Here is a 25,876-nt window from a genome sequence, read left to right as displayed (position 1 = left end):
ATACAAATATGTTGAACGGTTATACCCAAATATACCCTATAATTACTCATAGTGGAACAGATTATCTAGCTTTGATCATTGTTTGACTAATGTCCATTGCACTCTATCAATTCTTATCTTTACAAACCGTTTTTTCCCTTATGACCAAGAAAAGATGCCCTTTCAGTGTGTTAAGCTCCATGTTTTTCTTTCGAAATCCACCAATACTTGACCATTTTCAAGCCAGGTTCAGTACTGAAAGTGTGGTCTTGAAGTGTGGTGATGAATACACCAAGGTTTGTTGAGATCATCTTTTGATCTTTACAGACTCATTAATATTGCTGTTTAAAAGGGTGCTATTCTCTTATATCAAATAAGATCCCAGTATCTTACTCTCTTAGAAAAGGGAGTTCTTTAAACCAGAGGTTCTATATAGATGCATGAGAACTAGAAGAACATCTGGATGCTTCTCTATGATGGACAATTTCTTGTGTATGGTTTTTCAAAGAATAAGTAATTCTATGTAGCAATTAAAGGTTTCACTATTGTTACAAGTCAAAGTATTCTTTATACTAACAGTGTAGTCTTTTCATCCCCACAGTCAACTTCCAGATGATCTGTTTTATCTATGAACTACGGTATCCATCTTCAATTTTGCTTGACCCCAAGTTAAAAAATCACACTGCCTTCTAAACAATCTTCTATAGTAAAACTCACCCACCAACTTTCGTGTCACCAGTGAAACAGTGCCCTGCATTGTGGTGTAAGACAGTCAGATGTAATGCAGAACCTGCGACAGAGAGAATAAATGATACATGAGACATTTCAGCATTTATTCAACATTCATCTTCTGTTCGGCAAACATCGGCACACCAATTTATCACATGGGGGACGCCATTTGCTCACAAATGAAGTGCCACTTTGTGCATGTGCCTTATGATTCCACAACAAATTCGAAATGGGTTATGTGGTCTGCTGACCTCGATTTTCTGACGGAGAAACAAAATCAGCACATGCTTTGAACTCACTGTACAGTACACTCTTTAAAGCAAAAGCTCCAGGTAAACTCATTTTGATCTCCTCAGGGTGGCCCAGGTCTAGGACTTTAGTAGCAGGAAAGGCACTACACTCCTATGCTGGGAGTAAAGACGGCCCTATACACAGCACACGCACTTGAACGGCTCATGAATGGCTTAAAATGAATCTGATATGTGGACTCAGGTGAAACAAGCTTAAACTGGGTATACTACACTGTACTGTGTAGGACTGTGTGCTTATGTTAAAAGGAGTCTACATTAGACCAATTAGTTCTTCTTCTCTTTTACATTGATTTTTCCTTCTCCTATCATGTTGCCATTTGGGAGATGGGACAAGGTTTTTGCTTCACAGTGACAAAGATGTTTTGAAGAGTGATACGATCTGTGGATTAAACTTCACAGATGCAAAACCACACAAAGTGTTGTCTTTAAGCAATAAACTATCATATAAATCTATAATCAGAGAGTTAACGTTCCTATTAACCTGAGAGTGAAAATGAGTGTAGCAAATTAATGTGTAGGGTATTCATTCATTTTTCCTACTGCCTATTGCTTCTGACACACACACACACACACACACACACAAGCCCAGATAGTCACAGGAGATGAACTAAATGCTCTGAAACAGCAGATAATTAAATATTTATCTAAACGCTAAAGAAAAACAGTTAATTTAGTGCTACACTGCAAAATTGGAACAGGTTATAAGTTCATTTAAAGTTTTTTTTAATATAAAGATTTAATTAATTAATTAATTAATTAATTAATTAATGCACTATTGCTTTTGTTCATCTAAACTAATCTAAAAATCATTCGAGTTTCAGTAAAACCAGGGGAATTGTTGCCACATTATTTAACATGTTTTGCAGCTTAAAGATGTATTTCTATATATTTTTTAAATCCATATTTACTTATTTTCACAAATAATACACAGGAGAACTTTCAGTAGTGTCCGTGTCGGAGTTTGGACCCGGCCCTGGTCTCTCTACCCCGAGCAGAATCGCCAGTCTATCCGTACAGAGCCGCACCAGGTGAGTCCGTCTCCAGGGTTACCGCCGGCCTCTCTGTACCTGCGCAGTCGTTGCTTATGGAGAGACGACAACTCACCAGTGACCGAGCTGGCGGCCCAGTGGCATCTGTTTGTTTGGTGTTTAGCGAGGAGTGGCTACATGACTATGGAGTCCGAAAACGATTTCGACTCTGACCCTGCTGTAAGAGGAGCTGGCGTTAGGCCTGTTAGAGTCAGGTGAGTGAGGGGAGAGCAGCCCTAGTTAATAACTAGCCCCCTAACGTAGCCTTAAGCCCCCTTAGACAGGTTAGCGCTGCTAGCTAGCACTAGATAGCTAACTTCTCTAACTAAGGCTTGGTGCTTAAATTCCAAACACATCGTTTAGACCTTGTGTGATAAACCTTCGAGGACATTCCCATGAAGATGACCGTGCTTTGGGAAAGTTATAATGCTGATAGTTCACTGATCGCCAGCACGGACGCTTAGGAGCCGGGGAGCCCAAAAGTGCAGAGGTGAAACTTAGGGGAGTTTTGGTCACCGTTTATCATCAGGTGTTTGAGCTGTTGTGGTTATTATTGAGGGGTACAGTGTGTGGGGAAATATGAACCAGTGTTACTGTGTGTGTATAAACTGCACTTTACTGTCAGAGTAAAGGAATAAAACCTGTCCTCCAGGTGTATCTTTAGCTGGAACCATCTGCTAATTCTAGCTACATCATTTTCCCATCATTTTGTATTAATTTGTAAATGTAAACATATTATCATAACAGGAGATCAGTCCTACTTAGATAAGTGATTGGTTAGGCTTGCTGAACTACCTCAGACATGCAAGGTTTGGCCCTCAACATTTTATCTATCATCTCTCAGGTTTCCGTTCAATAGATCAGGCCTCAGATTCCCCAAAATCTTCTTGGTGCTAATGTCAGCTTAACTGGTAGAGAGAGAGAGAGAGAGAGAGAGAGAGAGAGAGAATGTTCACTGTGATGCTCACTCGACCATTTTTATTTTTCCTTTTTCTGAACAGGTAAACTACATGACTACCAGATTACTTGAGTCCTTCAATGCCGTGGACAGTTACTCCACAGAGTGCTGGAAAGACGTGCAAAGGTAAATTGCCCTGATTTCTTCAGTACGCCTATTAAAAGCTTTATCCATGAATAGTACATTTGCTCACCAATTAAACCACCTATTCTGCATCATAAATTTCTCTTCTTGATTTCAGATCAACGACCAACCAAGTCTGCCAAGGCATAAGGGTAACTTAGCCATGGAGCTGGCCTATGGCTCAGACTTAGTTTTAGTTTCAGAACATCCCTTTATAAAACCACATCCAGTACTGAACATGTGAGTGAGGGACAAGACAATCTCCCTAAAAGACTAAGCTACAGCACACACTGGATCACAGGTAACCCAAGGCAGAAACTGCAAGCTGTGCTGTTGCTGGTGCCTTTGTGTTAGGAACCTAAACCAACTGTTACACATAAATTTGTAATCAGAACACAATCCTCCTTTTGGATCAGACTTTGGAATAAGCCCCACTTTAATCAGTTGCCATTACGGGCTGCAGACATGATTCATCACGGAGGTCTGTACATCGTGACCCTGCAGGGCATACCAGGAACCACACTTTACTGAGGCTAGTCTGTTGTGTTTAGGTTTTCAAAGTCTTCAGTCCCGTCAACCAACATGAAAGGCCGCTCCAGCAGTAAATCAGCTGAGAGTATCAGTAACATAATCAACATACGTCCGTTCACGAGCAATGACAATTTGGTCTGCTGGACAAGTCTGACTTCAGCAGGAAACTCCATATGCCAAGGTAAAAAATGCTCTTAGCTGGAATTTAGAAGACCAAACAGTAATAAAAATGACAGAAATATTTAGGAGATAATTTTTATTCATGCTTTCATTTGTTGTTTGTCTCAAAGTGTAAAATGTAATTTATTGAGTTCATTGTGATGATGTATGAAAGTTTTTTTTCTTGTTTAGTAGAGCGTAGATGTTTAGCTCCAAAGAAAAAGTAAACTGTCTAATTAAATTCAATCAACAAATGTGGATTTGCAGTGTCTTGTTATTGCAGTTATTACAGTAATTGTTTGCTTTCTTTCCTAGACAAAAAGAAACAGGGAATGGGTTTCATGATCACGTCTTTGAAAAATCCACAGTCTCTTTGGCCCTACAGGCAGTCCCCACACAGAATGAAGTGGTCAAAAGAGGTGTCATATTGGCTAGACCACTAAATAATGCAGTCCCTTCTTATGTTTTCTGAATACTCATTTTTACATTAGTCTGGATGCAGACAAAATAGTGAATACATAGTTACATAGTTACTGATTCCTCACAATGGAATTATATATATATATATATATATATATATATATATATATATATATATATATATATATATCAATCATATTATCATATCAACACCACCTGTGGCACAGTTCTATGCCCAACATTTGCCTAACAGTGTTTTGCATGTTATGTTTTAAATGACCTGATCTCTGATATAATGTGTGGTTGTCGCCAATATTTTACATACATTTCCATGCACATGCCTGGCAGTTAGATCATTGTTTGCCTTTCAGGTAGAGAACATACCCTCTTTGTGTGCACTAAACAAAGACAGGAAAAATGCTTGTGGGGCAGTGGGTAGCAGTCTTGGATACACTGACACCTCTCACTGGTGCTCCAGCTCATTAAATAATGGTATAACATACAGCACATCTAATCATTTGACTTTAGGCTTAAAATAAAATGGTCATCTGATTAAACCCTTGCAGATCCTTGTCAAAATCGCTCTGGTCTTCACGTCTGCCTATTTCTCCGACATCCAACATGTCGACTAAGAGAACAGACTGTTCAGTTACAAACATATCCTAGGCCTTCACATTGTTACATGATAATCATTCACTGCAGTTGTGAGTAGTCATAATCTTTTGTCTCATATGCGTGTCTCTCAAAAGTGGATGGACAACTTAAATTACCTGGATTAGCTGATGTGGTTACTCAAGACGGTCAGCAAGGGAATGTCCCCAGGACTGGCACCAGCATGCCTTACAGAAGGTATGCTTACACCATTAACATATGTCAAAGGAGGAAGTGACATGATTTTATATTAAAGTTCATTTGTGTCATTTTTCTTTTCCTGTCATAACAGGCCTGGGGGAAATGAAAAGTTTACCCAAGAGCAGGTATCTTCATTTAAAGAGGAAGTCCTCTGTGAGACAGTTTCTCTTAGCTTTGAAGATGAGTTGGAGAAGAAAAATGTGAAAGTGCTCACATCTTACCCTGCACCTGTTTATAAAGACTTGCCGGTAAATATATCTTCAGGTTCATGACTAAAAAACACTGTTTAAAGGTCCTACTATTTTACATTTCTATTATTTATAATTGTTATATATGAATGTGTATATTATTTATTAAGTTGCCATCTTTATTAAATAATTATGTTTGAGAGGGCAAACACATAGAACATTATATTTGGGAAGGCAGGTCATGAATTCATATGTGGCCATGTTTTTAAGTATAGTTCATTATCATGTTATAGACGTAGACATATATACATTTACATTTAAGGCATTTAGCAGATGCTCTTATCCAAGCAAAAGTGCTTTGCTTTACCCTTAGTTTGAATAGACTACAATCCAAAAGATACTTCTAAGTGTAGATGCTACCAAATACAAGTCAGTATGGAGACCACAACACTCGACACTACACTTTGGCTCTTCAAGTTTTTCATGTGAGTTTTCAATTTGTCCTTGTCTCCACAGATAGTAAGCGAAACATACCCAGTGGTGTACAGACCTCAGCAACCTCAACACGAGCCCTTCAGAAGCCCAGGATTTCACTCTTTGGATCCCTGTGAGCCGTTGACTCAGAACGCTGAAGTCCGAAAGAGCAAGATCCACTCAGCCATCATCCACATTACTGAGTCCATGCAGGCAGACTACATGCTGCACAGTTTGAGAGAAAAACAGATAAGTGAAGACCTTCAGTGTTCAAGGCCTTATCTAGAATCAAGGTTCAGAGTGAAGAAGATGGGGGCTTATCGCGTGAACCTCCGCATGCTCTCGGCGGATGGAAACGTAGTCATGTCAACAGACCTAGGTCGACTTCCTATGCGTAAACATAGTGATGTGTCTATTTTAGAACCTGCAACTAAAAGTCCACTGATTCCTCTAGTCATGCCTAGAAAGAAAGAGCTCTCATCTACTTGTGTTGGTCCCGTGATTAACGGCAAGATCCCCAAACAAACTTGTGACCCTGGAACAATCTTCTCAGCCTTTTCTAAACCACTGCATGGCAACCCAAGGAGAAGGTTAAGCAGCAGATGTCACACCTCAGCCCCACAGACCCAGGAAAGCACAGCCAGCTATCCAAGAAACAAGACAGATTTCATATTAGTCTCTAAACCAGTTAAGTACACTCAAAATGGTTTGAAAGGCATTATCACCAAAGAACATACTTCTAAGAAAGACTGCTCCAAGGAGCCTACAGAGCTGTGTGAAAACTGTGTGACACAAACTGCAGTCTGTGAAACTTCTGGGGCTGATGGGATGACCTTTTTCACACCAACCAGCGATGTAGACCACAGGATTCAAGACTGTACCTGTTTCACTCCTGAAACAGGAGCTGTGGTCACTGATCCTACTGGCAAGGAGGACATTAGCAAGCTTACTTACTCTTTGCATGGCCCTCAGCCAATAATAATTCCAACTGTTGAAAGTATGAATTAAAAAAACTTAGCACTTCAGACTGTTCTATTTTGCATTTAGATGATTAGTTGCATGAGCTTCCTGAAACCGATTTATGCAGATTTATGCATTTTTTATTGTCCCAAAGCGACTTTACAGACTTTACAAGGCCGAAAAGCAAAAACAGAGACTGTAAGGAAAACATCATTCTCCTCTGGTAGCAATAGCCATTTACAGCATTTTATGATGCTGTTTTCTGGGCCGTTTCTGAACATTTGGGCCCTTAAGTGACATCCTGCTTAAAGTCCCCCCAACCAACCTCTAACCAATCATATTATTGAATTGAGGAACATATAAATACACCCGAGATATTGTTTTATGATAGTTTGTGAATAGTTTTTGGTTTAAGCACTTAAATATTGTTGTTAATTCATGGTGCAACGGTAAATGCGAGGTGTTAGAAGGGATATACATATTGTACCCAAATAAAACTCAATTATTCCACCATTGTCTACAGCAGCAGCCTGCCTAGCTCGCAAACTAGAATCAGGGCGCCCATTCTTACAAGGTTAATTGACCCACACAGTGATGTGATATTATATTATAGACGTGCTCCTGTGATGTGATGCCTTGGGTGCCTATGGGATTTGTATTTAGTTGAGAAGGGACTTTTAGTAGTGGTTTTGTTAAGCATTGTTATTTTGTCTTCATTTGTGTTCTGATTGATTTCTTGGTGTGATCTGTCAGGTGTTTTTTGCTCAATACTCCTGGTGGACAGTTACAAGAAGAGGTTGTTGAACAGCTTTTTGCCACAGGTGCCTGTCTGTGTGCAATAGCATGTTAGAAAAAGAAAGAAAAAGGAACTGGAGAATGTGGAAAATAAGCTCTGCTGTTTCCTGTTTTGTGCGGGACAGAGCTCGCCTATTGCTTATTCACAAAGTCCACCCTACAATTTGCATGAGCTAAGACTAAAACGTGATAATAATAAACACAGTAGATTTGATCAGATCATCAGGACAAGAAAATGTTAAAGACTGCTATCTCGACCACTGTAGACCAACTGATTGAGATGACGGGAGCGCGCTGCAACTCCAGCAAGACTCATGATTTTGATCCTACATTGGAAATTTGTCTGCCACAGTGAAATCACTCAAATAGTCGTTTGGTGTAAGTCTGTTTAGGGCTGCTTAGAAAGCCAGGCGCAACATCAGCTTTTGAGGGTACTGTCTGTATTTATAATGGCTTTCTCCTGTAAGCATCTGTGGTTCAATTGAGGGAATCAAAACCTGACACAACCTTCAATGTTTCATCTGTTCTGTTAAATGCTAAGCCTGTATTAACCCGAATAAGTCAATTTCACTGTTCTGATATTTTTTGTAAGCTCAGTGATTAGGATTTGCAACGTTAGTCACTGGCATATAATAGTAACCTAAAGGCCAGATGGCAACATGTCAGTCACCTAGTGGGAGCTGTTAGTGGCAGCCACCTCAGCCACCTTTCCACCACCACCACACACACACACACACTCACTAGTGAGAACAAGTGCCCAATAGCTGCGGCGCTCAGGGAGCATTTGCTCGCATGGGCCCAGCAGTGGCAGCTCAGTAGACCTGGGTGGGGAACCCACCACCATGTTATCAACCCAACGCTCTTTACACTGAGCCACCACTGCCCATAAATGCACCTTTACTGCTACCTTCTACATCTCTCTGATTTTACTGTCCTGCACATATCCATGTTTTCCATATTTTTTGGGTTTTTTAAATATGCTAGCTACATCTATCTAATTTAAAGGTAAAGGTAAAGGTGCACGTATTTGTCATTGTACAGTGTACAGCGAAATGGGTCCTCCGCATTTAACCCATCTGTGGTAGTGAACACACACTCACACACACACTAGTGAGCTAGGGGCAGTGAGTACACACACACACACACACACCCAGAGCGGTGGGCAGCCAACTCCAGCGCCCGGGGAGCAGAGAGGGTAAAGGGCCTTGCTCAAGGGCCCAACAGTGGCAGCTTGCCGAGCCCGGGAATCGAACCCACAACCCTGTTATCTATATCCCGGCGCTCTAACCATAGAAGAGGTATTAAAGTAATCTATTTCTAATACCTCCCGTCAGTCCGTGCTCATGTTTAGTCTCACCATGACAAACCCCTCGTATATGTCTCACACTTGGCTAAATAAATGGAGGCTAAATCTGAAAAGTGTTTTCGACCATCTACCCGAAAGGTGGCGACACAGAGCTCCTCTCTGTTAATAGAAGTTCATGACGAAACGGCTCGGCTGAACATGGCGGAAGAAGAAGAGCCGTGAGAGAGGAGAGAGGAGAGGAGAGCAGAGCAGAGCAGAGCTGAGCTGAGCGGAGTAGAGGAATGTGAAACGGAGGGGGAAAGGGACGCTCCGGAATGGCTGGCGAAACGCTAACACTCCTAACCAAGCTCCTGGCTGCAGCTTTCTACGGCGTCAGCTCTTTCCTCATAGTTGTTGTGAACAAGAGTGTCCTGACAAACTACAGGTAAGAAGAAGAAGAGTTTTCTCATGTTAGACTCGCACACAGAGCAGAGCAGAGCAGAGCAGAGCAGGGATTAAAGACAGGCAGAGCCCCAAGCAGCTCTCACGGTTCCGTCTTGGTACTTTATGAGGGAGACATTAAGCACCTTTAGTCTGAAGTGGAGGCTTTTCTGGGCTATAGTGAACAGGTCCAGGCACGAGTCCGTTACTTGTGTAATAAAATCTGGACGAGCTGCATTTCACTGCTGGTTACAGCATGCATTTCACTGTTCAGACTGAGTGGAGGGGCAGTAGTTTACAGCTGAAGGGAGGTCAGTGGTCTGTGAGCTCTGCTGATCCTGAATCCTAACGCAGTTTTTCAATTTTCACAGGTTTCCCTCGTCGATATGTCTTGGTATTGGCCAGGTAAGAGAAAGTGCATGGTGTAAAACTTTCTGCAGTCTTGTGCACAGTTGCAACCCCCCCCCCCTCCTCCCCCCTCTCTCTCCTTCCTGAGGCTTCACTAGTCCTTCTCCCCCACAGATGCTGGCCACCGTGCTGGTGTTATGGGTGGGAAAGGCTCTGCGGGTAATCACCTTCCCCGAGTGGGACCTCAGCATACCTAGGAAGGTGAGGAAACTTGGAAGAGGTTTTAGAGGAAGTGGAATTATAACTGTCTGCATTCTCAGGAATGAGCTGTCTAGTTAAGTGTGGTAATACTGAGAAAGAAAAAAAAACTTGTGGTAATGATAAATTGCAGTACGGAGGAAATTGCAATATGTTAACAGACACTTTGTAACCAGCACCTTAATATTTAACTCAGACCAGTGGTGTAACTAGTAAGTTCTGGGCTCCCTTACAAAAAATGACCCTGATATAATGAACATGGGGGGGGGGAAGTGTTAGATGTTTTCTCACCATTATTATGTCTGAGAAATGTTAATGGTATGCTAATGAAGGCCAATGGTTGAAGTGTGTTATCATGGCTCCCATGAGTCGAGAGGCCTTGGTTGCAATGCACCCCCCTCCTCCTCCTTCTCCAAGCCCCCTTATGCCCACAGGTCAGTTGCCCCACCTGCAGTGTCTGACAGTACTTATGCTATTGCCTCCAACCACAAAAAGGAATGCAGATCATTTCCAGGTGAAACAGGCTCAACTAAAGAGTGTCGGTGTGTTCATTTCTAACCTTGCGGGTCTCGTTTCAGCTCCTAAAGACTACATTGATCAAATGGGCTCATGTACAAGCCCTGTCTGAGTTGATGTGGGTGTGTTGGCGAAAGTAAATCTCACAATTGTGCAGGGCAGGGGGTTTCCAGGGCCATGGTTAAAAACCACTGATCAGCATCAGTGATGTTCACTGTATAAACTGTGTATGAGGCTGAATTGTAAGTTGTAGAGTTATTATGGTTGTGTTTACTCTCATAACAGCTCATGCTCAACATTACCTTGGTGTCATGTTGTCATTTGAGCTCCGCTAAACTAAATGGAGAGTTAAAGTGAAGGAGTTTTTGTGGTTTTGAGCATCTACTGAGTCTGGAGCAGGGAGCAGGGAAATAATGAAGTGCTCTTTTTAAACTTGCTAGAGTCTCGATCTGGGCTTTTTTTTTTTCCCTCTTATTAAAAGGCAAAGCATGCATTGACCAGGACTACACCCTGAGAGCAGTGCCATTCTAAGTGTGGGTTATGGCTTGGGCTGACTTTTTTTTTTTTTTTTTTCTTTTTTCTTTTTTCCCCCCATTTTCATAAATATATCAGTACTTGACTCTGTTCCAGAACTAGAAACAAAAGTGTTTATTGACTATTACAGATTAATTGAGAAGTACTGATGTTAATTACTATGTCTGTGGAATGTATTATAGACAGCCACTCACCAGTTGAGGCACAGAATTTGCTATGAAAAAGCCCATACTTTTGGATCTATGCAGCCAATCAGTTTGGAATAAATGCGTGGTTGATGGTATTCTGTGTGTTGCCTTTGCATTGAACCTACAGATTAAAAGTTTATTCCACGTTATAGAAAAGATAATTTTGTAGGATCCCTAATATTCAGTCTGTTCTGTGGATGTCTAATGGTTAATTTTAGTAGTATTGTACAGAAGTAGGTTTAGTCTAATGAAGCACAGGATTTAAAGAGTGTAGACCATCTTTTTAGGACCTTTCTGTGGAAGTGCAACATGTGTAATAGAGGAGACTGTGCTGGAAGAACCTGCTAAGAAATTAATGTTAATGTTAGCCATTTGTTCAGTTAGATGTCTAGTGTTGCAAGAAATGATAAAGAGCAGAGACCATCTCAGTGAGAAATGTACAGATGGTGAAACATTCAAAGTATCAGCCACAGGAAGTTCTCTCAGATACCCTTTTACCACACCGCGGGACAATGTTAAGAGCTGCATCTGACTCTTGACATTTAATAAAATTACTTCCTTGGTATGGTTTTGCCATACCTCCCTAATTTTCTCTTTTCATTTCAGACATTTCCTCTACCTCTTCTATATGTAGGGAATCAAGTAACTGGACTGTTTGGAACAAAAAGGCTAAAGTATGATCTTGCACTACAAAAACACTGTTCTCTAAAGATGATTTGCTGTTATTAATGCCAAATTGTCTCTGTGGAGATGTGGATGTATTTAATTATCATGTTTTGATAGAGAAGTGATTTAAAAAGTGTTTTGAAAAGTGCATTTAACAAATTATTATATATATATATATATATTTTGTTCCTCTCCAGCCTGCCAATGTTTACAGTCCTGAGGAGGTTTTCCATTCTTTTCACAATGCTTGCTGAGGGCCTGTTGTTAAAGTGAGTCAACAGTGAATGACCACAGCAATGTTGTTTTAGTTAAGACGTATTAATGTGTCCGTGATCCCCACAGTGACGGTCCTAATCAATTTTTCTTTTTCTTTTTTTTCTTTTTAATAACAGGAAGAAATTCTCTCAGCCAGTTCAGCTCACTGTATTTACAATGATTCTCGGGGCTTTTGTAGCTGCAAGGTAAATGCCTCAACTGATGTTAACACAGTCCTTCATTTATTTGCCAGCTTTATGTCATATCCTACATATGGATGAAAATACGGTCTGCTTCATTCCTTAGTGCTTTAGAACAACAGTTTGCACTGTTTAGTTTTTTTTTGGTATTACTCTATTAAACTCTGTCAGTCTACATGTTCATGGATATTTAAATGTCCAGTGGAAACTGTATATGGGTATTTTTGCTTCTGCGTGTTCAAAGCTTTATTTGAATGAAGCAGAGATTTACAGTATAACCCAACTCAACGCCTAATGATACAATTGATTTAATGAAATGTGTAAGTCTGGCTTTAAGCTTTGAGTAATGCTCATGTTTATTTTGTGTCCAGTGCTGACCTGTCCTTTGACATGCAAGGGTATGTGTTCATCTTACTGAATGATGTTTTAACTGCTGCTAATGGGGCGTTTGTGAAGCAGAAGCTAGACTCAAAGGTAAGATAATGTCTGTCTCCTGAAGACATGGTGTATCCGCACTCGTACTACTACTGAACATTCATGAGTGGAGGATTAAGAAGTAGTTCTGGTCGTAGACCTGTGCTTGAACTTTTGCTTTTTAGCTCATATATATTTTAAGGTTTGTGTGATTTTTTTTATTTTATTTTATTTTTTTTATTTATTTTATTTTATTTTTTTTTTTGTGGTGGGTTTATTTTTATGAAAATTCTAAAATGTATGAGCTGTGCTGGATTCAAGGCAAGGTTTTATATAGAGTGTAGTGTGATGTTCCTCAACTCCTCCTATGTAGAATACTTGGAGTTCCTCTTACTGTTGTTTTATTGTTTTTATTTTGATATGAATTAATTGCTGCCCAGGTTAATTTTCAACCATACATGTTGTAAAATATTCTGTTCAAAGGGTATTCATTTTCACACAGAGTTCAGTGTCGATAGGAAGCTTGATATTTTTTAGTTATGAGCAAGACCTTAATTCCATTTCTATCTATTTGATCACTACCAGACAGTGCTGTCATTACAGATGCATGTCTGTCAACTGTTTGCCTGTGTAGTGACTACAAAGGTGTCTGTGGGTGTGTGTTTGTGAGAAAGATAAGTGAAGATGTTCATGACATCTGCATGCAGGAATGTAGGAGTGATCTGACATAAATAACCTAGTCTGTTTCTCTCCCTCCCTCTCTCTCCCCGGTCCAGGAGCTGGGAAAATATGGTCTACTCTATTACAATGCTTTATTTATGATCCTGCCAACGCTGCTTTTGGCACATGTCACTGGAGACATAGACAAGGTAAGAAAGCTGTGCTAAGGATTAGATGTTAAGTCATGAGTTACAACAGATTTGAAACTATTAGTTAGGTGCCCAAATTCTGAAATCTACTGTTGGTAGTGCTTGTCCACCAGCAAGGCCTACCCCCACCCCCCGAGGTATCTTGCAGCTTCAGACAGACCATCTGCTTGACTGCATGGAGGTGACCTTCAGAGAGGTTACATATTATCAGAGTTTATATACTTCAGGATTCATTTTGCTTTTCAGTGTGCATTTTATGGAATTTAATAGGCAGTTCCATGATGAAGAAGCAGATTTTAGTAAATCTAGAGTCTCATGGACCTTTTTCCAGCTTAAGTATAACATACCCTCTCAGATTTCAAATCACAACTGTGAATGTCAAGGCCTTGCCCAATGAATGCCTTATTTATATAGCTGTGCCTGTTCACAGGGAGGCCCCAGTTTATTTGGCAAGCTGTGCCTCAGAGGAGCCACAGTGCCTCATACACAAAGCCACCATTATGTCCATTAGTGTAAATAGAATGACTTTAGGGATTCAAGTACTGGTGCATGAAATGAAGTGCCTTAAAGGTATGTTTCAGTTTTAAAACAACAATCTGGAGCCTTTTCTTTGCATCATATCCACATTTTTGTAAAAAAAAAAAACTTGTACACATTGCATCATATTATTTCATTAATTATTTCATCTAAATTTTACATTTTCCTTTCATTTCCCACTTTTACCACTTTTGGTGTTGTGCCAAGACATGCTTGTAATAATGACCAAGCTGACCGTTTACTCACTAAAGCTATACAAGGTTCCAGGGTACTAGGCATTTCTTTTTCCTTTTTCCTTATTCCCTATTGAACAGTGTTCATCTAATGTACTGAAGTGCGCTGAAGACTGGCAGTGGAAATTTACAACTTAAATATTGTTCAAGGGTAGTCGTACATCAGGCTGGTGCAGTTATTATGCAAATTTAAATATTTTAATGTTACAGACGAAGTGGTTGGTTGTACATGATGCACTACTACCTAAACCACTTTTTATTTTAAACTCTTAAACAAAAAACAAACAAAAAACCTTTATTAAAATGCTTTTTCCACCACACTTAACTAAAAAGATGTAAACAGGTGGAAATGATTAAGCCCAGGTCTGATTATGTTTGGCTTAAGTTACTGATTAAACTGTGCAGTTTTAGGAACGTAAACCTGTTGGGTACATTATTTTAGGGCTGTGGGTGTGGTGTGTGTGTGTAATAATATAAGTAATAATTTCCTAGCATATGTTAGTAATTCAACATATTCTGGTGGACACTTTTGCAGAAGCTTAACTTGTTACATTTCAGAAGAAAATAAGGCCAATGATCCAGTTATGTGTGTTTTGGCTCTGTGCTGTAGCACACTGGGTTATTAATGAAACTCCACTGTAGAGTTAAAGTGCAGGATGTTTACCAATTTATGACTGAAACCTCAACATTACCTTGTGTGTGTGTTTGTCACTAAAGTAAATGTAAATTATTGTTAATAATTGTTTTGTATATTTTCCTCTTTATTCTCTCAAGGCCCTGGATTATGAGGGCTGGTCAGATATGCTCTTTGTTGGACAGTTCACCATGTCTTGCATTATGGGGTAAATTCAATTTTACAACTGAGAATTGCCTAAATAAATCTATAGAAATGCAGTATTGTTGATCTCATGTTTTCTTTTCTTTGTTTTTTAGGTTTATTTTAATGTACTCCACTGTGCTGTGCACACAGTACAACTCTGCGTTAACAACTACTATTGTCGGGTGCTTGAAAGTAAGGTTCTTTACATATTTGCTTAGTTTTGAAATGTGGATCTCTTAAGTTTGCCATTCATTACTTTCCTCTTATCTGTACAGAACATATTAGTGACTTACATTGGGATGGTGTTTGGAGGGGATTATATTTTTTCATGGACTAACTTCATTGGTCTGAACATCAGGTATGAAGTTAAACTTTACTCTAAAAAATGTTACCCTAAACTTTCATAAAATTAAGTTAACAGCTTGTTCATTCTCTGCTCAATGACTTGTCTTTGATGCCTCAGTATTGCTGGTAGTCTGGTGTACTCCTACATAACGTTCACAGAGGAGCAGACCGTCAAACAGGGAGAGAGTATCATCAAACTGGAGGTGAAGGGGAAAGTGGCTGTATGACCAGCGCTTCAACACTCCACAGCTACAAGGGAACTGTGCCTATTAGTAATTATGTGGAAAAACAGCCTTTTCAAAAAGACATGTCAGCAGTGACCTGGAAAGGATGCTGTCCTTTGACTGATGGTGGGGAAACAAAAACTGGACACTGTAATGAAAGGCTCAGTAAAATCTCAAGCTCACAAATGCAGGATGCAACCAAGCAAAATGGTGCTGCAGCAATGAAGAATTTTGAAGCTGTGTACTCAGAGTAAAGTCATGCTGTGTTAGGATCTCTTTTCGTGTTTGAAATCATAAAGTGCAGAAGAATTAAATAAGAGTAAATCGAACCTAGCAAGCTCGAATGACTGCTGTTGAAGTGAGTGAAGTAGTGATGTGGTCAGTGTTAATCACCTTCAGCCCCTTCCTTGCCTTCATGTACAGTGTTGTGATGCACTGTCTCTCTCTTTTCATGTTGTTTTTTGTTTGCCCCCGCGAAAGGCATTGGACTAGTTGGAAAGGTCATTATTTATTGTCAGATCTTTTTGAAAGAGTTTTGAACTTCTTTTTGGTATGTTTAATATGTAAAAGGGAGACGTATACTGTATTTGGAACAGTTTTGGGCACACTCAAACCCAAGTCTTTTATTTTATTGTCAAACCACAGGAATGTTCCCCAAGTCAATTGAGGATGTTATGACATTTCTATGTTTGTGTGTGACTGTGCCACAGGCCTGCTCTCAGTATTATGGAGATTTTTTGGACATTTCACTCTAAACCTTTTTTTGGGGGTGGGGGGTGGGGGGGATGGGGGGATGAATATATGTACTGATACCCTGTTATGCTCTTCTCATTTCTCTCTTTTTTTTGTTTTTTTATTTTATTTTTTTTAAGTTTTAAAGTGAACAATGTAGTCATTGCACTTTAACAGTTTACAGGTACTTTACAGGTACAGTTCTTTCACGGTTCAAATCGAGGAAGCTGTTACTTGAGATCAACTGCCTTAGTTTTAGAACTATAACCGAGATATTAAAGATTTACAGAGATATATTTATATCATTGGTACTTTTTTGAACCAGTTCAAAATGTAACGATATGTTCAGGGGTTCTGTCCGTATAATCTGGATGTTATACATCTGGAATACCCTTTGTAACTGTGAATGTATGCAGTGCATGTATTTTCACCAACATGTAATGTTCACATTTGACTATTGATGTATGCATAGAAACACAGGTGAGAAGGCTAGGTCTGTTGAAGGGCTGCATCTTGGCATGGATGTTTAACATATTCAACATTTCTTAGAAAGAGGTGTTGGTTTTGACAAACTGTGCATTGTGTTCTATTTTGGTCATTGGTGTAAAGTCCGAGACCACTGAGAGTATTGTGACATGGACAAGGTTTCTATTTAACTTTTTCTATTAAAGTTTTTTCCTTTTTTATTTTTAAGTATTTTTTTTTTCCATTCAGTTAATGTCTACAGAGGCTCAGTGATTGTACCTGTGAGAACCTGAGCTTGTGTGCATTTAGAAAATTAAAATACCTCAATTGTTTTCCATTTTGTTTGTGGTGTGTTTTTTTTTTTTTTTTTTTTTTTTTTTTTTTTTAAATGTTCTTCGGAGGGAGAATCTCGCAACAGTTTCATTTTTGTATCTTAAATTTGATGCATTTCTTTTTCAATTGAGTATGATATTAGACCTGTTCAGGTTTTACATTTTGCTGTCTGTGAGCAGCTAATTTTTTAAATAATATAAATGTTCATGGCATTTAGCCAGGATATTGTGGAATTTAATTAACTTTCATTTGGATCCTTCTACTTAGGAACATCCTATGGCACCCCTTTGGCATCATTATTTTTTTAATTAATTAAAATAAGTGACCATTTATTTACTTCTATTTACTTTATAGTTAAATTGAGGCAACTGTTTTATTTTTTCATTATTATTTTGAAAATCTGATTTATTAAAATGAGAGTTTGTGCTTCTAAATATTATTTTAGTAACATCCAGTTGAAGAAACCGGACAAGTGTGTCAAAGTACGAGCAGTCAGTGTTTGTCTCTGCTGGTGCTGTTAAAGACATAAAGTGATTTGGACTTCGTTTTCTTTCCGTTTAATTTGGGGCAGAAGGCTTTTCGTGCTGTCGCTTCCAGCCCGTGCTAACAGCGCCCTGCAGCGGGGGAATGATGCCCTCTGTACTTCTGTAAAGATCAGAGTAGCGTTAGAAACCTACAATGTGCCCTACATTTAATATAAATATATACTCGACACCTTTCACCTACACTGACTGTGTGGTGATGTCTTAAACTGGATTTGCTGTAAAGCTGAAGCTCTCAGCGGTTCTCCACATTATTACATTTGGTGAAATGAAGAATCGTGCAGTTTATTCATTTTCTGTATCATTTCTCTCGCTGAGAAATTGCGGTGTTGGGCTTGATTTAATAATATATCATCGTTTATTGTAAACCAACTGTTGGACTTTAATAGCCCCAAAAAACGGTTTGTTTGTACCATACCGACCTTCCCTCCCTCTCTAGATATTTATTGCATTTTTGGATATTTTATTAGTTTTTATTTGGAGTCAGACTTTTATGTTGAATAATCCGCGTGTCCTCTGTCGCCGCCGGCTTCACCACTGTCTCAGTAATCAATAATGGCGGAGGTAAGAAACAAAGCGCAGTTTCTGTTACATGTGAAACCTGAGTGAATGCACAGCTCGCAGTCCGGCAGTTCACAGCAGGAGTGTTTGTTGTGTTTGTTGCTGTTTTCTTAAAGACGAAGCTCCTCCACATCTACCTGTAGTGTGCTGCCGTTAGCTCGGCCAAACGAGCCAGTTCACACAACAAGCTAGCGCGAGCTAAGCTGGCTAACTCACTCACGAGCTCGTAGCTCAACTTATACGATAAACTTTTACAAACTTGGATTCGGACACAGTTAAACATTTTAAAGTAATACACACAGAGTCCGTGTGAAATTCTCTGTTGTGCTTATTAGCTAAATAAACTACACTTATGTTTACGCGCTACACGGAAACCCCGTCTGGTAAGTTAGCGCTAACTCCAGTTTCTGTTGTGATGGTTGATGTTTTCCCTCCAAAACGGGCACCTGTCAGGATTGTGTGGTTGTAAAGGCCCTTATTCACTGTTGAAGCTTTGTAGCGTGTAGAAACACGGTGTGTGGTGTATTTCGGGCTACGCATACACTGAATTTATTTAATTTCGTTGTCAAACTACAGCAGTGTTGCCCATCTCGTTTGAGGATGTTAGCCATGGTGGCGAACCCAGGTCCGGACAGCAACACCTCCGCCAGGATTTAGCTCCGACTGCTTGAACAGCTCTGCTGCAGCTCGGCTTTCATTAAAGCATTTTTATTAAGTTATTACTAATGATCTAGAATAAAACAATGAGGTTTTTCGAGGAAGTGTCAATAAATAAATAAAATAAATAAAATAAGTAAACAAACAGTGACAAACGGAGAGGTTTCCTGAAGGCAACAGGTGGGACTCTTCAACAGGAGCTTCAGTTGATTAAAATGTGTCTCTTATTAAAACCACACTTTTGAAACTGAATGAAACTGAAATATTTACTAAATACTGTCAGGTTCAGTAGTGGTAATGGCAGCTCACATTAAGGTGAGGCTAATGTGGGCAACTTACTGGATATTTTAGGTAAAACGTTCAATAAATGTTTTTTTTTTGTTTTTTGGTGCTGTGATCAGCTGGCAGGCTGCAGTTGACTGGTCAGGTTTTGCACTGTATTGCTTGCAGCTCTGTAGGACAGTGATCTACTCCATTATTATTACAACCACAAGTAGAAGGACACAATAAGCACGTGATGAGGAGATTTTGGGTTTAATGCACTTCTCAGGCTGTATGGCTTCACATATTCTAGTCTAAGTCTTAACATATGTAATTCATTGTGTCGAATTTAAAACGAAAAGGTTTTCTTGTAAATCTGATCAGATTCATGTATCATACTTCAACATCATTTTTTCGACTTACTTTACAATGTCTCTCGTTAAGTTTTGTTAAGTTTAAAGTCTTCCTGGATGTAGTTGTTTTTTTCTCCTGCTCTGTGAAAGGGTCATACATTATCCTTTGGCTTGTCTCGGGTGCCTGTTAAAATGCATATAGCAATTTTGAAAAGCTGTAGAAAAATTCTGCTGTTCACTGTGGTTTTTGGTTTACTCTTCACAGCTTTCCCTAAGCGGTGCGAGTACACAAGGTAATCCTCATTACTGTGTTTTTCACTTTTACACCAGCAAACCACATCATTTCAGAATAACTACTAAATTAGGGTATTTGTTCACTATGCATGCCTGATAAATATTTCAGTGCCCTGTTGGCTATTAACTTGCATGCACACATCATAATTGCTTGGTAACCCAATAAGAGAATAATTGAACCTAAGGATATTGCATAACAGTAACAACAGAAAAAAGTAATATTGCAAAGCATCAGAAAAAAAAATATAACAGAAACAACCTGTTTTTAAAATGTAGGGGCCTCAGCTGTCCAGGATGAGGATGGTGATTTTGAGCCGACTGCAGACATGCTGGTTCACGACTTTGATGATGAACAGACGCTGGAGGAGGAGGAGATGCTGCAAGGAGAGACCAACTTCGGTGCTGAGATAGATGACCTCACTCGAGTGAGTTTCAGCTACTGCATAGGGGTGTAACGGTATGTGTAGTCGTACCGAACCGTCACGCTATGGAGACTAGTAGGGTGAATATGGTAATTTCACAAGCGCACGCTCCACCTGGAAACCTTCAGCTGCAAGCTGTTGGATTTGCATGGTATTGTGGGAACTGTAGAGATTTAGGAATATTGCTATGCTAGTCTTTTTTTGTCTCCTGCCCTGCCCTGTCCTTCTTCCTTCTCTCCCATTTCTCTCCTGCTCGCTGCAGCTTGTAGAGAGAGAGCGACTTAAGACTATTTTGTATCTTTTATTGTTCTCACCTTTTGGATTTGTATTTCACCAAAATGTAACATTAACATGTCATTTCAGCTCATGAAATCATGGTGGCTTGGATGAGAATGATGTGTTAATAGTGTTTAAATAAAAATAAACTTGTCAGTCTTATGAGCGCCCCCCTGTTCCCCTGTGCCTTACGGATATCGAACTGTGAGGTCCAAAGTGAACCAGACGTTGACTTTTGTGTACTGTTGCACCCCACTGTCAGGACACTTAAAATCTTACAAATTGTACAGATCTGTAAAACTCAAGACTTCCCCATGTGTGTTCTGGGTTTTCTACAGGAAGGAGAGATGCCTATCCACGAGCTGCTCAAGATGTATGGTTATGGTAGGGAGGATTCAGCAGAAGAGGAAGATGAAGGAACTGAAGAGCAGGATATTCCAGAAAGTGACCAGAAGAGCACAGCTCAAGGAAAAGTCAAGGCAAACAAGGTAATTAAAGTTATTTTATAAAAGTGAAATGTATCTTGACTGTAATTTTGAGTTTAAAAGGTCTTACTAATTCCATTCATGATTATCCATGTGTTTGGTTTATTTAAGAAGGACAGGGAATCGTGTGATCAGGAGGAGGCCATCCATTCGTGCAGTGATGAGTCTGCACACTGCAAAAAGACACTTGGTACAGCTCAGCTGATCTGCCCGGAGCCATGCAGTTATTTTGATGGTATGCTCCACACTCGTTGATGGTCAACAACAGGTTTATACAAAACATTTTAGTGCCTGGCAGACTGTCCGCAGTGAAAATTAAACTAGTGCTTCCCCACAATGAGAAATGGACATGTATCTTGTGCCTAGCTATAGATAATTTGAATTACCATTTTTGATCCGTAGGTAATGATGGTGATGAATCTGAAGATGAGGATTATATTCCATCTGAGGAATGGAAGAAGGTACAGTTTTAAGAATGTTTTAAACAGTTTTTTTTACATTTTTACAAAACGGTTTGGGTACATGCAGCTTTTAATAGCCATTTGATGTGTCTTTGAACATCCAGGAAGTTAAAGTTGGGCCGATGTTCCAGGCTGAAACACCTTCTGGACTGTGCAAATATGAAGACAATGAAAAAGGTATAATATGTCAAAAGCAGTTTAAGCAGCAATTTATTACTTCTTAGTTACCCGTTTATATCTGGTTTTTTTGTTTGTTTGTTTGTAGTGTATGAGAATGATGATCAGCTCTTGTGGAATCCGGAGTTGCTCCCAGAGAACGAGGTGGTGGAATATTTAGCTGAAGCTTCTAAGCGCACTGAAGGTGAGACTGGTGTAGAAGTCGTCCCAGAGAGGCCTCTTATTAAAGACAACGAGCAGGTAACTTCATCAGATCCTCATTTAGAGGGAAATGCTAACGCCAACACCACTCCCCCCCCCCAAAATGTGCATAATGAAATCATTAATATGTAAATTGAAATGTGCTGTTCTTACAGTGTGAACTGTTACTGCCTCTAAAAACAGGCATTTAAAATCCATTATTGGCGGAGAGGTACATGTATGTTAAATGTCTACATTTGTATTGTGACCCCTGGTTCCTGTCCTATCAAGTTTCTCCACAATGAGCCATTTCACTCTGAATGCCTTTATCTTTGAATTTTGCAGTTCTTCTTTTACAATGGTTTCCATCATGATATGTTCCTGAATCCCAGATTGATTTCCGTTCTCCATATTACAGGCTCTGTATGAGTTAGTACAGTGCAACTGTGACAAGGAAGAAGCTTTAAGTAAACTTAAGTTCACTGTAAAGCCTGCTAAAGGTAATAGTCTCTCATTCTTTTACATATATATATTCCACTGACTTAAGAGATGCTGTAAATTTATAAAAGAGTATATTAGAATTTATATAAAACTCATAGCAGTGTGTTGAATGTGTTCGTACGTACAAATGTCCTAATTTTTTACAAAAAAACTTATTAATGTTTTTTAGAGGACCTGTTATTTTGGACTAAGGAGGAACATCAAGATTTTGAGCAAGGAGATGAAACCTGTGGAAATGAAAACTCCGTAGAAGACAAGGTGAGACAAAAAAAAAATCATCACATACTTTAACACAAATGTGCATCAGTTAAATTGAGTAAATGAATCACCACGTTAAATGTTTCATCTTAACAGTGTATTTGTTCTTTTCTGTGTTCACAGTGCTAACAGTCCTAGTTTTGTAGAAGAACATCATTTAAATGTTAATGGATACTATTCTGATTTCTTTGCACAGCAAATCAAACTCTGGAAAAGAAAACGCATCCTTCATCCTGGCGTGCCGTAAGTCGACATTGAGTAATGTACATTTGACAATGCATCCCTTATTGGTTCTATCTATTTTTAGTCAGGTCTTACATGTCCTGAGGTATTCATAGTACATAGTGTGACTACACTGACTTTGTTTTGGATTGTTTTTTATTATTATTATTAAAGTCCTTGCTGTAGCACCACACTGTTAAATCTATATGATTCCGTAGTTGTGTGCTGGGTTTGGTAACAGTTTATTCTTAAATATTGTGGTCGGACTTTCTTACAAAATATATGCTTATTTTACATCTTTCCTTCAAGACACTATTTTTGTGTGGGGCTTTTGTATTTAGGGATTCCACAGGCCGGCTGTTGAGGGAGACAGCAAGCACTGAGTTCAGCCAAGCAGTTACTCATCCTGCTTCTTCCAGCTGCAATGGTAACCAATTGAAAAGTGAAAACAGCAACACCACACACACTGGTTAGGCTGGCTAGATTTTGATCTATTGATATTGCATTGAATGTATTGACTGCAGCTTCTTTACAACAACTTTATTGCAGCCTGAGGAATTGTAAATGCTTTGCTTACAGGAACAGCTCAAGCAGGCCCTATTGGTGTATTATTATGTGGGGGCATTTAAACTGGACCTTCAACTAATCAGTCTTCTCTGTGTCTGCCCATATTGTAGAGGCAGACTCCCATTCTACAGAGCAGGCCCTTCCCTGTGTGAGTGACCACACGGGTGACTGCAGCCACACAAATGGCTCCTCACACAGTTTGCACCTTAACACAGCAGACCAACAGTTCCGCTCCAGCCCCAAACCTGACACCAGCAGCCCAAGCAGAGAAACCGTCAGGTGTTTGATCAGACAGAGGGAGGATGAGTCGGGCTCAGAGAGCCCCCTGAAAAGGCAGAAGACTGAGGTGGACCTCCTCATGGCAGCAGCTGTCTCAGGCAGCAGGTTGGAGGCAGTTTAATTCCAGCAGCAACACAAGAGAGATACAGATGGTTCAGATTTGACTGAATTTCAGAGATTCAGTTTTAAAAAAAAAAAAAAAAAAAAAAAAAAAAGAAAGCTCACCGTGGCTGTGCTGATGTAACTCATGCCCCAAAGCATTTAGCAACCCAAAGATTCTTGTAAGCTTGTAATACATTTCTTTAAAATCCTAATTATACAAGTACAGTCATATCAGTAAGTAAATGAAAGAAACAGGGCACCAAATTGGGGGATTCTCTTCTACATATTTGCCTGTGACAGTACATAAATACATGTAGACATTAGGAGTGACTCTACTTGGTTTGGCATTACAGTGAAATTCTATGTTTGGTTACAAACGCAGTAACATGAGTAAAATTCAGATGTTTTAACAAAGTAACCCAACATCACCTAAACATTCTGCTCTTCTTGAGTACAATAAATACAATGAACTGAAAATATTGGCCAATTTTTTAAAAGTTGTCCAATGGTTGTATTTTAATGCCAATATTATAATTCATCCCTAAAACAACAAACCCATTACTGAGTATTTTTATTACTGATTTAAATAATTTTGCATCACAGTATAACAAAGCATATCAGCTTACTTCTGACCCCTCTCCGTCCACCACTTCACTTGTGGATTTTATACGTAGAGAAGTATTTTAGAAACGTCCCGTAAACACTATTACTGCGAAAAAAGGTTTTGTAAGAAAGTATGTTCATATTTTTGTACTTGATAGCTATTTATATTTTTTTATATGACAAATGCTGCGCATGAGTTTAGTTCAGAAGGTAAAGTTGTTTCCAGGGCAGTGTAGGACTGAATGGTGCTATTTATTTCTTGTGACTGTGTATCTGTCTCAGCACTATTGCTTCAGCTGTATACGGTTTTCTGAAGTTTATAGACTAATTCCTGTATTGTTTGAAGGATCGCTTTTGTTGTTCAAAATGTCTTGAGTTGTATAAACTTTCTACTATAGTGTTGATATGTTTCATATTTTTTTATTTTCCTGTGTTATATTAGTAAATGAATGCTAAATGTCATTTGTGATCACTGTAGGCTAAATAAAGTCCTTTATTATTCCTGTGAGTGCTGAATCTAGTGTGGTATTCTTAATGTCACCAAGTAAACTAAACAATTTTAATGCTCACAATTTAACCACCCACAGCTCATATGTCTCTCTTTCTGAATGCATTTACACTGAATTAGTCTCAGGAGACTCTTCAGATCATTAGATGGTAATAGCCTAATTTCACTGAAATGAGAAAAGAACATGTTTTTGCTTTACTGCATGGGAGTGTAGAGAGGGCAGCAGATGCTGCCTTCTCATGTTTTTGTCATCCGATTAAAACATCTTTCTGTTCGGGTGTTACAGTCGTTTGGACGCAGAGACGACTGCCTACCTTTTATCTGCAGGATGTAAATTAGTATAAAAAGTAATTACTTAAATGTATTTGGTAATTAAATATATTCATGATTAGCACTTACTCTTACTTGTAAGTTAATTGCAACCTTTGTTTTATTTGTGTTAAAAGAAATGCTTTGGTCTACCAGCAGGTGGCGGTCTCACTTTCCAAAACACTGAAGACATGTTCCTTAGTCTGATGTGGCTGAATGTATGATGTGCACTTAAGACTCATTTAATCAGCTAATTAGTAATAATTCATTTGCCTTCAAGAGTCCTAAAGGTATACAAACATTGTTCATGATCCTCTAGTTCACAGAATCCTAAAAGCAGCTGTTGGTTTTGGGGTGCTTCCTGATTGATGTTTTTTCCCTCTTAAGCCAAGACTGGACATTTCTGTGCCTTTTGGAAGTTAGGAGATGAATCCCTGGAGCATTTGTTCTTTTTTCATGTCAAAATACACAAAGTTCTTGGACAGACATTAGAAATTCCTTCTTTTGATGTTGATGAACTTTGTCCTTCTCTGCTCTGCAGTACGTGGAGGGGAAACAAGCCCTCTCTCCTCTGTTTCATGAATTAAGTTATACTATTCTTCATTATGTAGATTAAAAACTGAAGAAAAATAAACTCTAAACTTTTCTAAGCTTCTCATTGTATGGCTTTGTATTTTTTCCCCGCTGT

The 25,876-nt window shown here is 39.2% G+C and overlaps 3 protein-coding genes and 1 long non-coding RNA gene across 5 annotated transcripts; all 4 read left to right on the top strand.

Moving 5' to 3' along the window:
• The first annotated feature begins 3,250 nt into the window (after window positions 1–3,250).
• Window positions 3,251–4,231, top strand: LOC140559512 (uncharacterized). The gene is made up of 3 exons (XR_011979894.1): window positions 3,251–3,429; window positions 3,680–3,840; window positions 4,134–4,231. It is a non-coding gene; the product is annotated as an uncharacterized lncRNA (long non-coding RNA).
• A 236-nt stretch (window positions 4,232–4,467) lies between these two features.
• On the top strand, window positions 4,468–6,909 carry LOC140560136 (uncharacterized). Its single transcript, XM_072684347.1, has 3 exons — window positions 4,468–5,087; window positions 5,182–5,338; window positions 5,795–6,909. The coding sequence occupies exons 1-3, from the start codon at window positions 5,074–5,076 to the stop codon at window positions 6,758–6,760; spliced, it is 1,137 nt and encodes a 378-aa protein (XP_072540448.1). The 5' UTR covers window positions 4,468–5,073; the 3' UTR covers window positions 6,761–6,909.
• Window positions 6,910–8,960: 2,051 nt separating this feature from the next.
• On the top strand, window positions 8,961–17,169 carry slc35d1a (solute carrier family 35 member D1a). The gene is made up of 12 exons (XM_072684337.1): window positions 8,961–9,237; window positions 9,605–9,638; window positions 9,756–9,842; window positions 11,684–11,751; window positions 11,941–12,012; window positions 12,136–12,204; window positions 12,570–12,672; window positions 13,389–13,481; window positions 15,026–15,093; window positions 15,185–15,263; window positions 15,347–15,429; window positions 15,535–17,169. The coding sequence occupies exons 1-12, from the start codon at window positions 9,128–9,130 to the stop codon at window positions 15,641–15,643; spliced, it is 975 nt and encodes a 324-aa protein (XP_072540438.1). The 5' UTR covers window positions 8,961–9,127; the 3' UTR covers window positions 15,644–17,169.
• Window positions 17,170–18,224: 1,055 nt separating this feature from the next.
• On the top strand, window positions 18,225–24,879 carry mier1a (mesoderm induction early response 1a, transcriptional regulator). Of its 2 annotated transcripts, none has more exons than XM_072684336.1 (13): window positions 18,225–18,276; window positions 19,810–19,837; window positions 20,115–20,263; window positions 20,875–21,024; window positions 21,136–21,256; window positions 21,424–21,482; window positions 21,587–21,659; window positions 21,748–21,899; window positions 22,258–22,339; window positions 22,510–22,598; window positions 22,795–22,841; window positions 23,162–23,247; window positions 23,498–24,879. In XM_072684336.1, exons 1-13 carry the CDS (start codon window positions 18,268–18,270, stop codon window positions 23,785–23,787), a joined length of 1,335 nt encoding a protein of 444 aa, XP_072540437.1. In that variant the 5' UTR covers window positions 18,225–18,267; the 3' UTR covers window positions 23,788–24,879. The 2 variants fall into 2 exon arrangements, with proteins under 2 accessions (XP_072540437.1, XP_072540436.1); XM_072684335.1 differs by having other exon boundaries at window positions 21,133–21,256.
• Window positions 24,880–25,876: the final 997 nt, after the last annotated feature.

Source organism: Salminus brasiliensis, chromosome 7 (genome assembly GCF_030463535.1).
Source record: "Salminus brasiliensis chromosome 7, fSalBra1.hap2, whole genome shotgun sequence".
Classification (NCBI taxonomy): Eukaryota; Metazoa; Chordata; class Actinopteri; order Characiformes; family Bryconidae; genus Salminus; species Salminus brasiliensis.
This window is presented reverse-complemented; position numbering and strand designations above follow the sequence as displayed.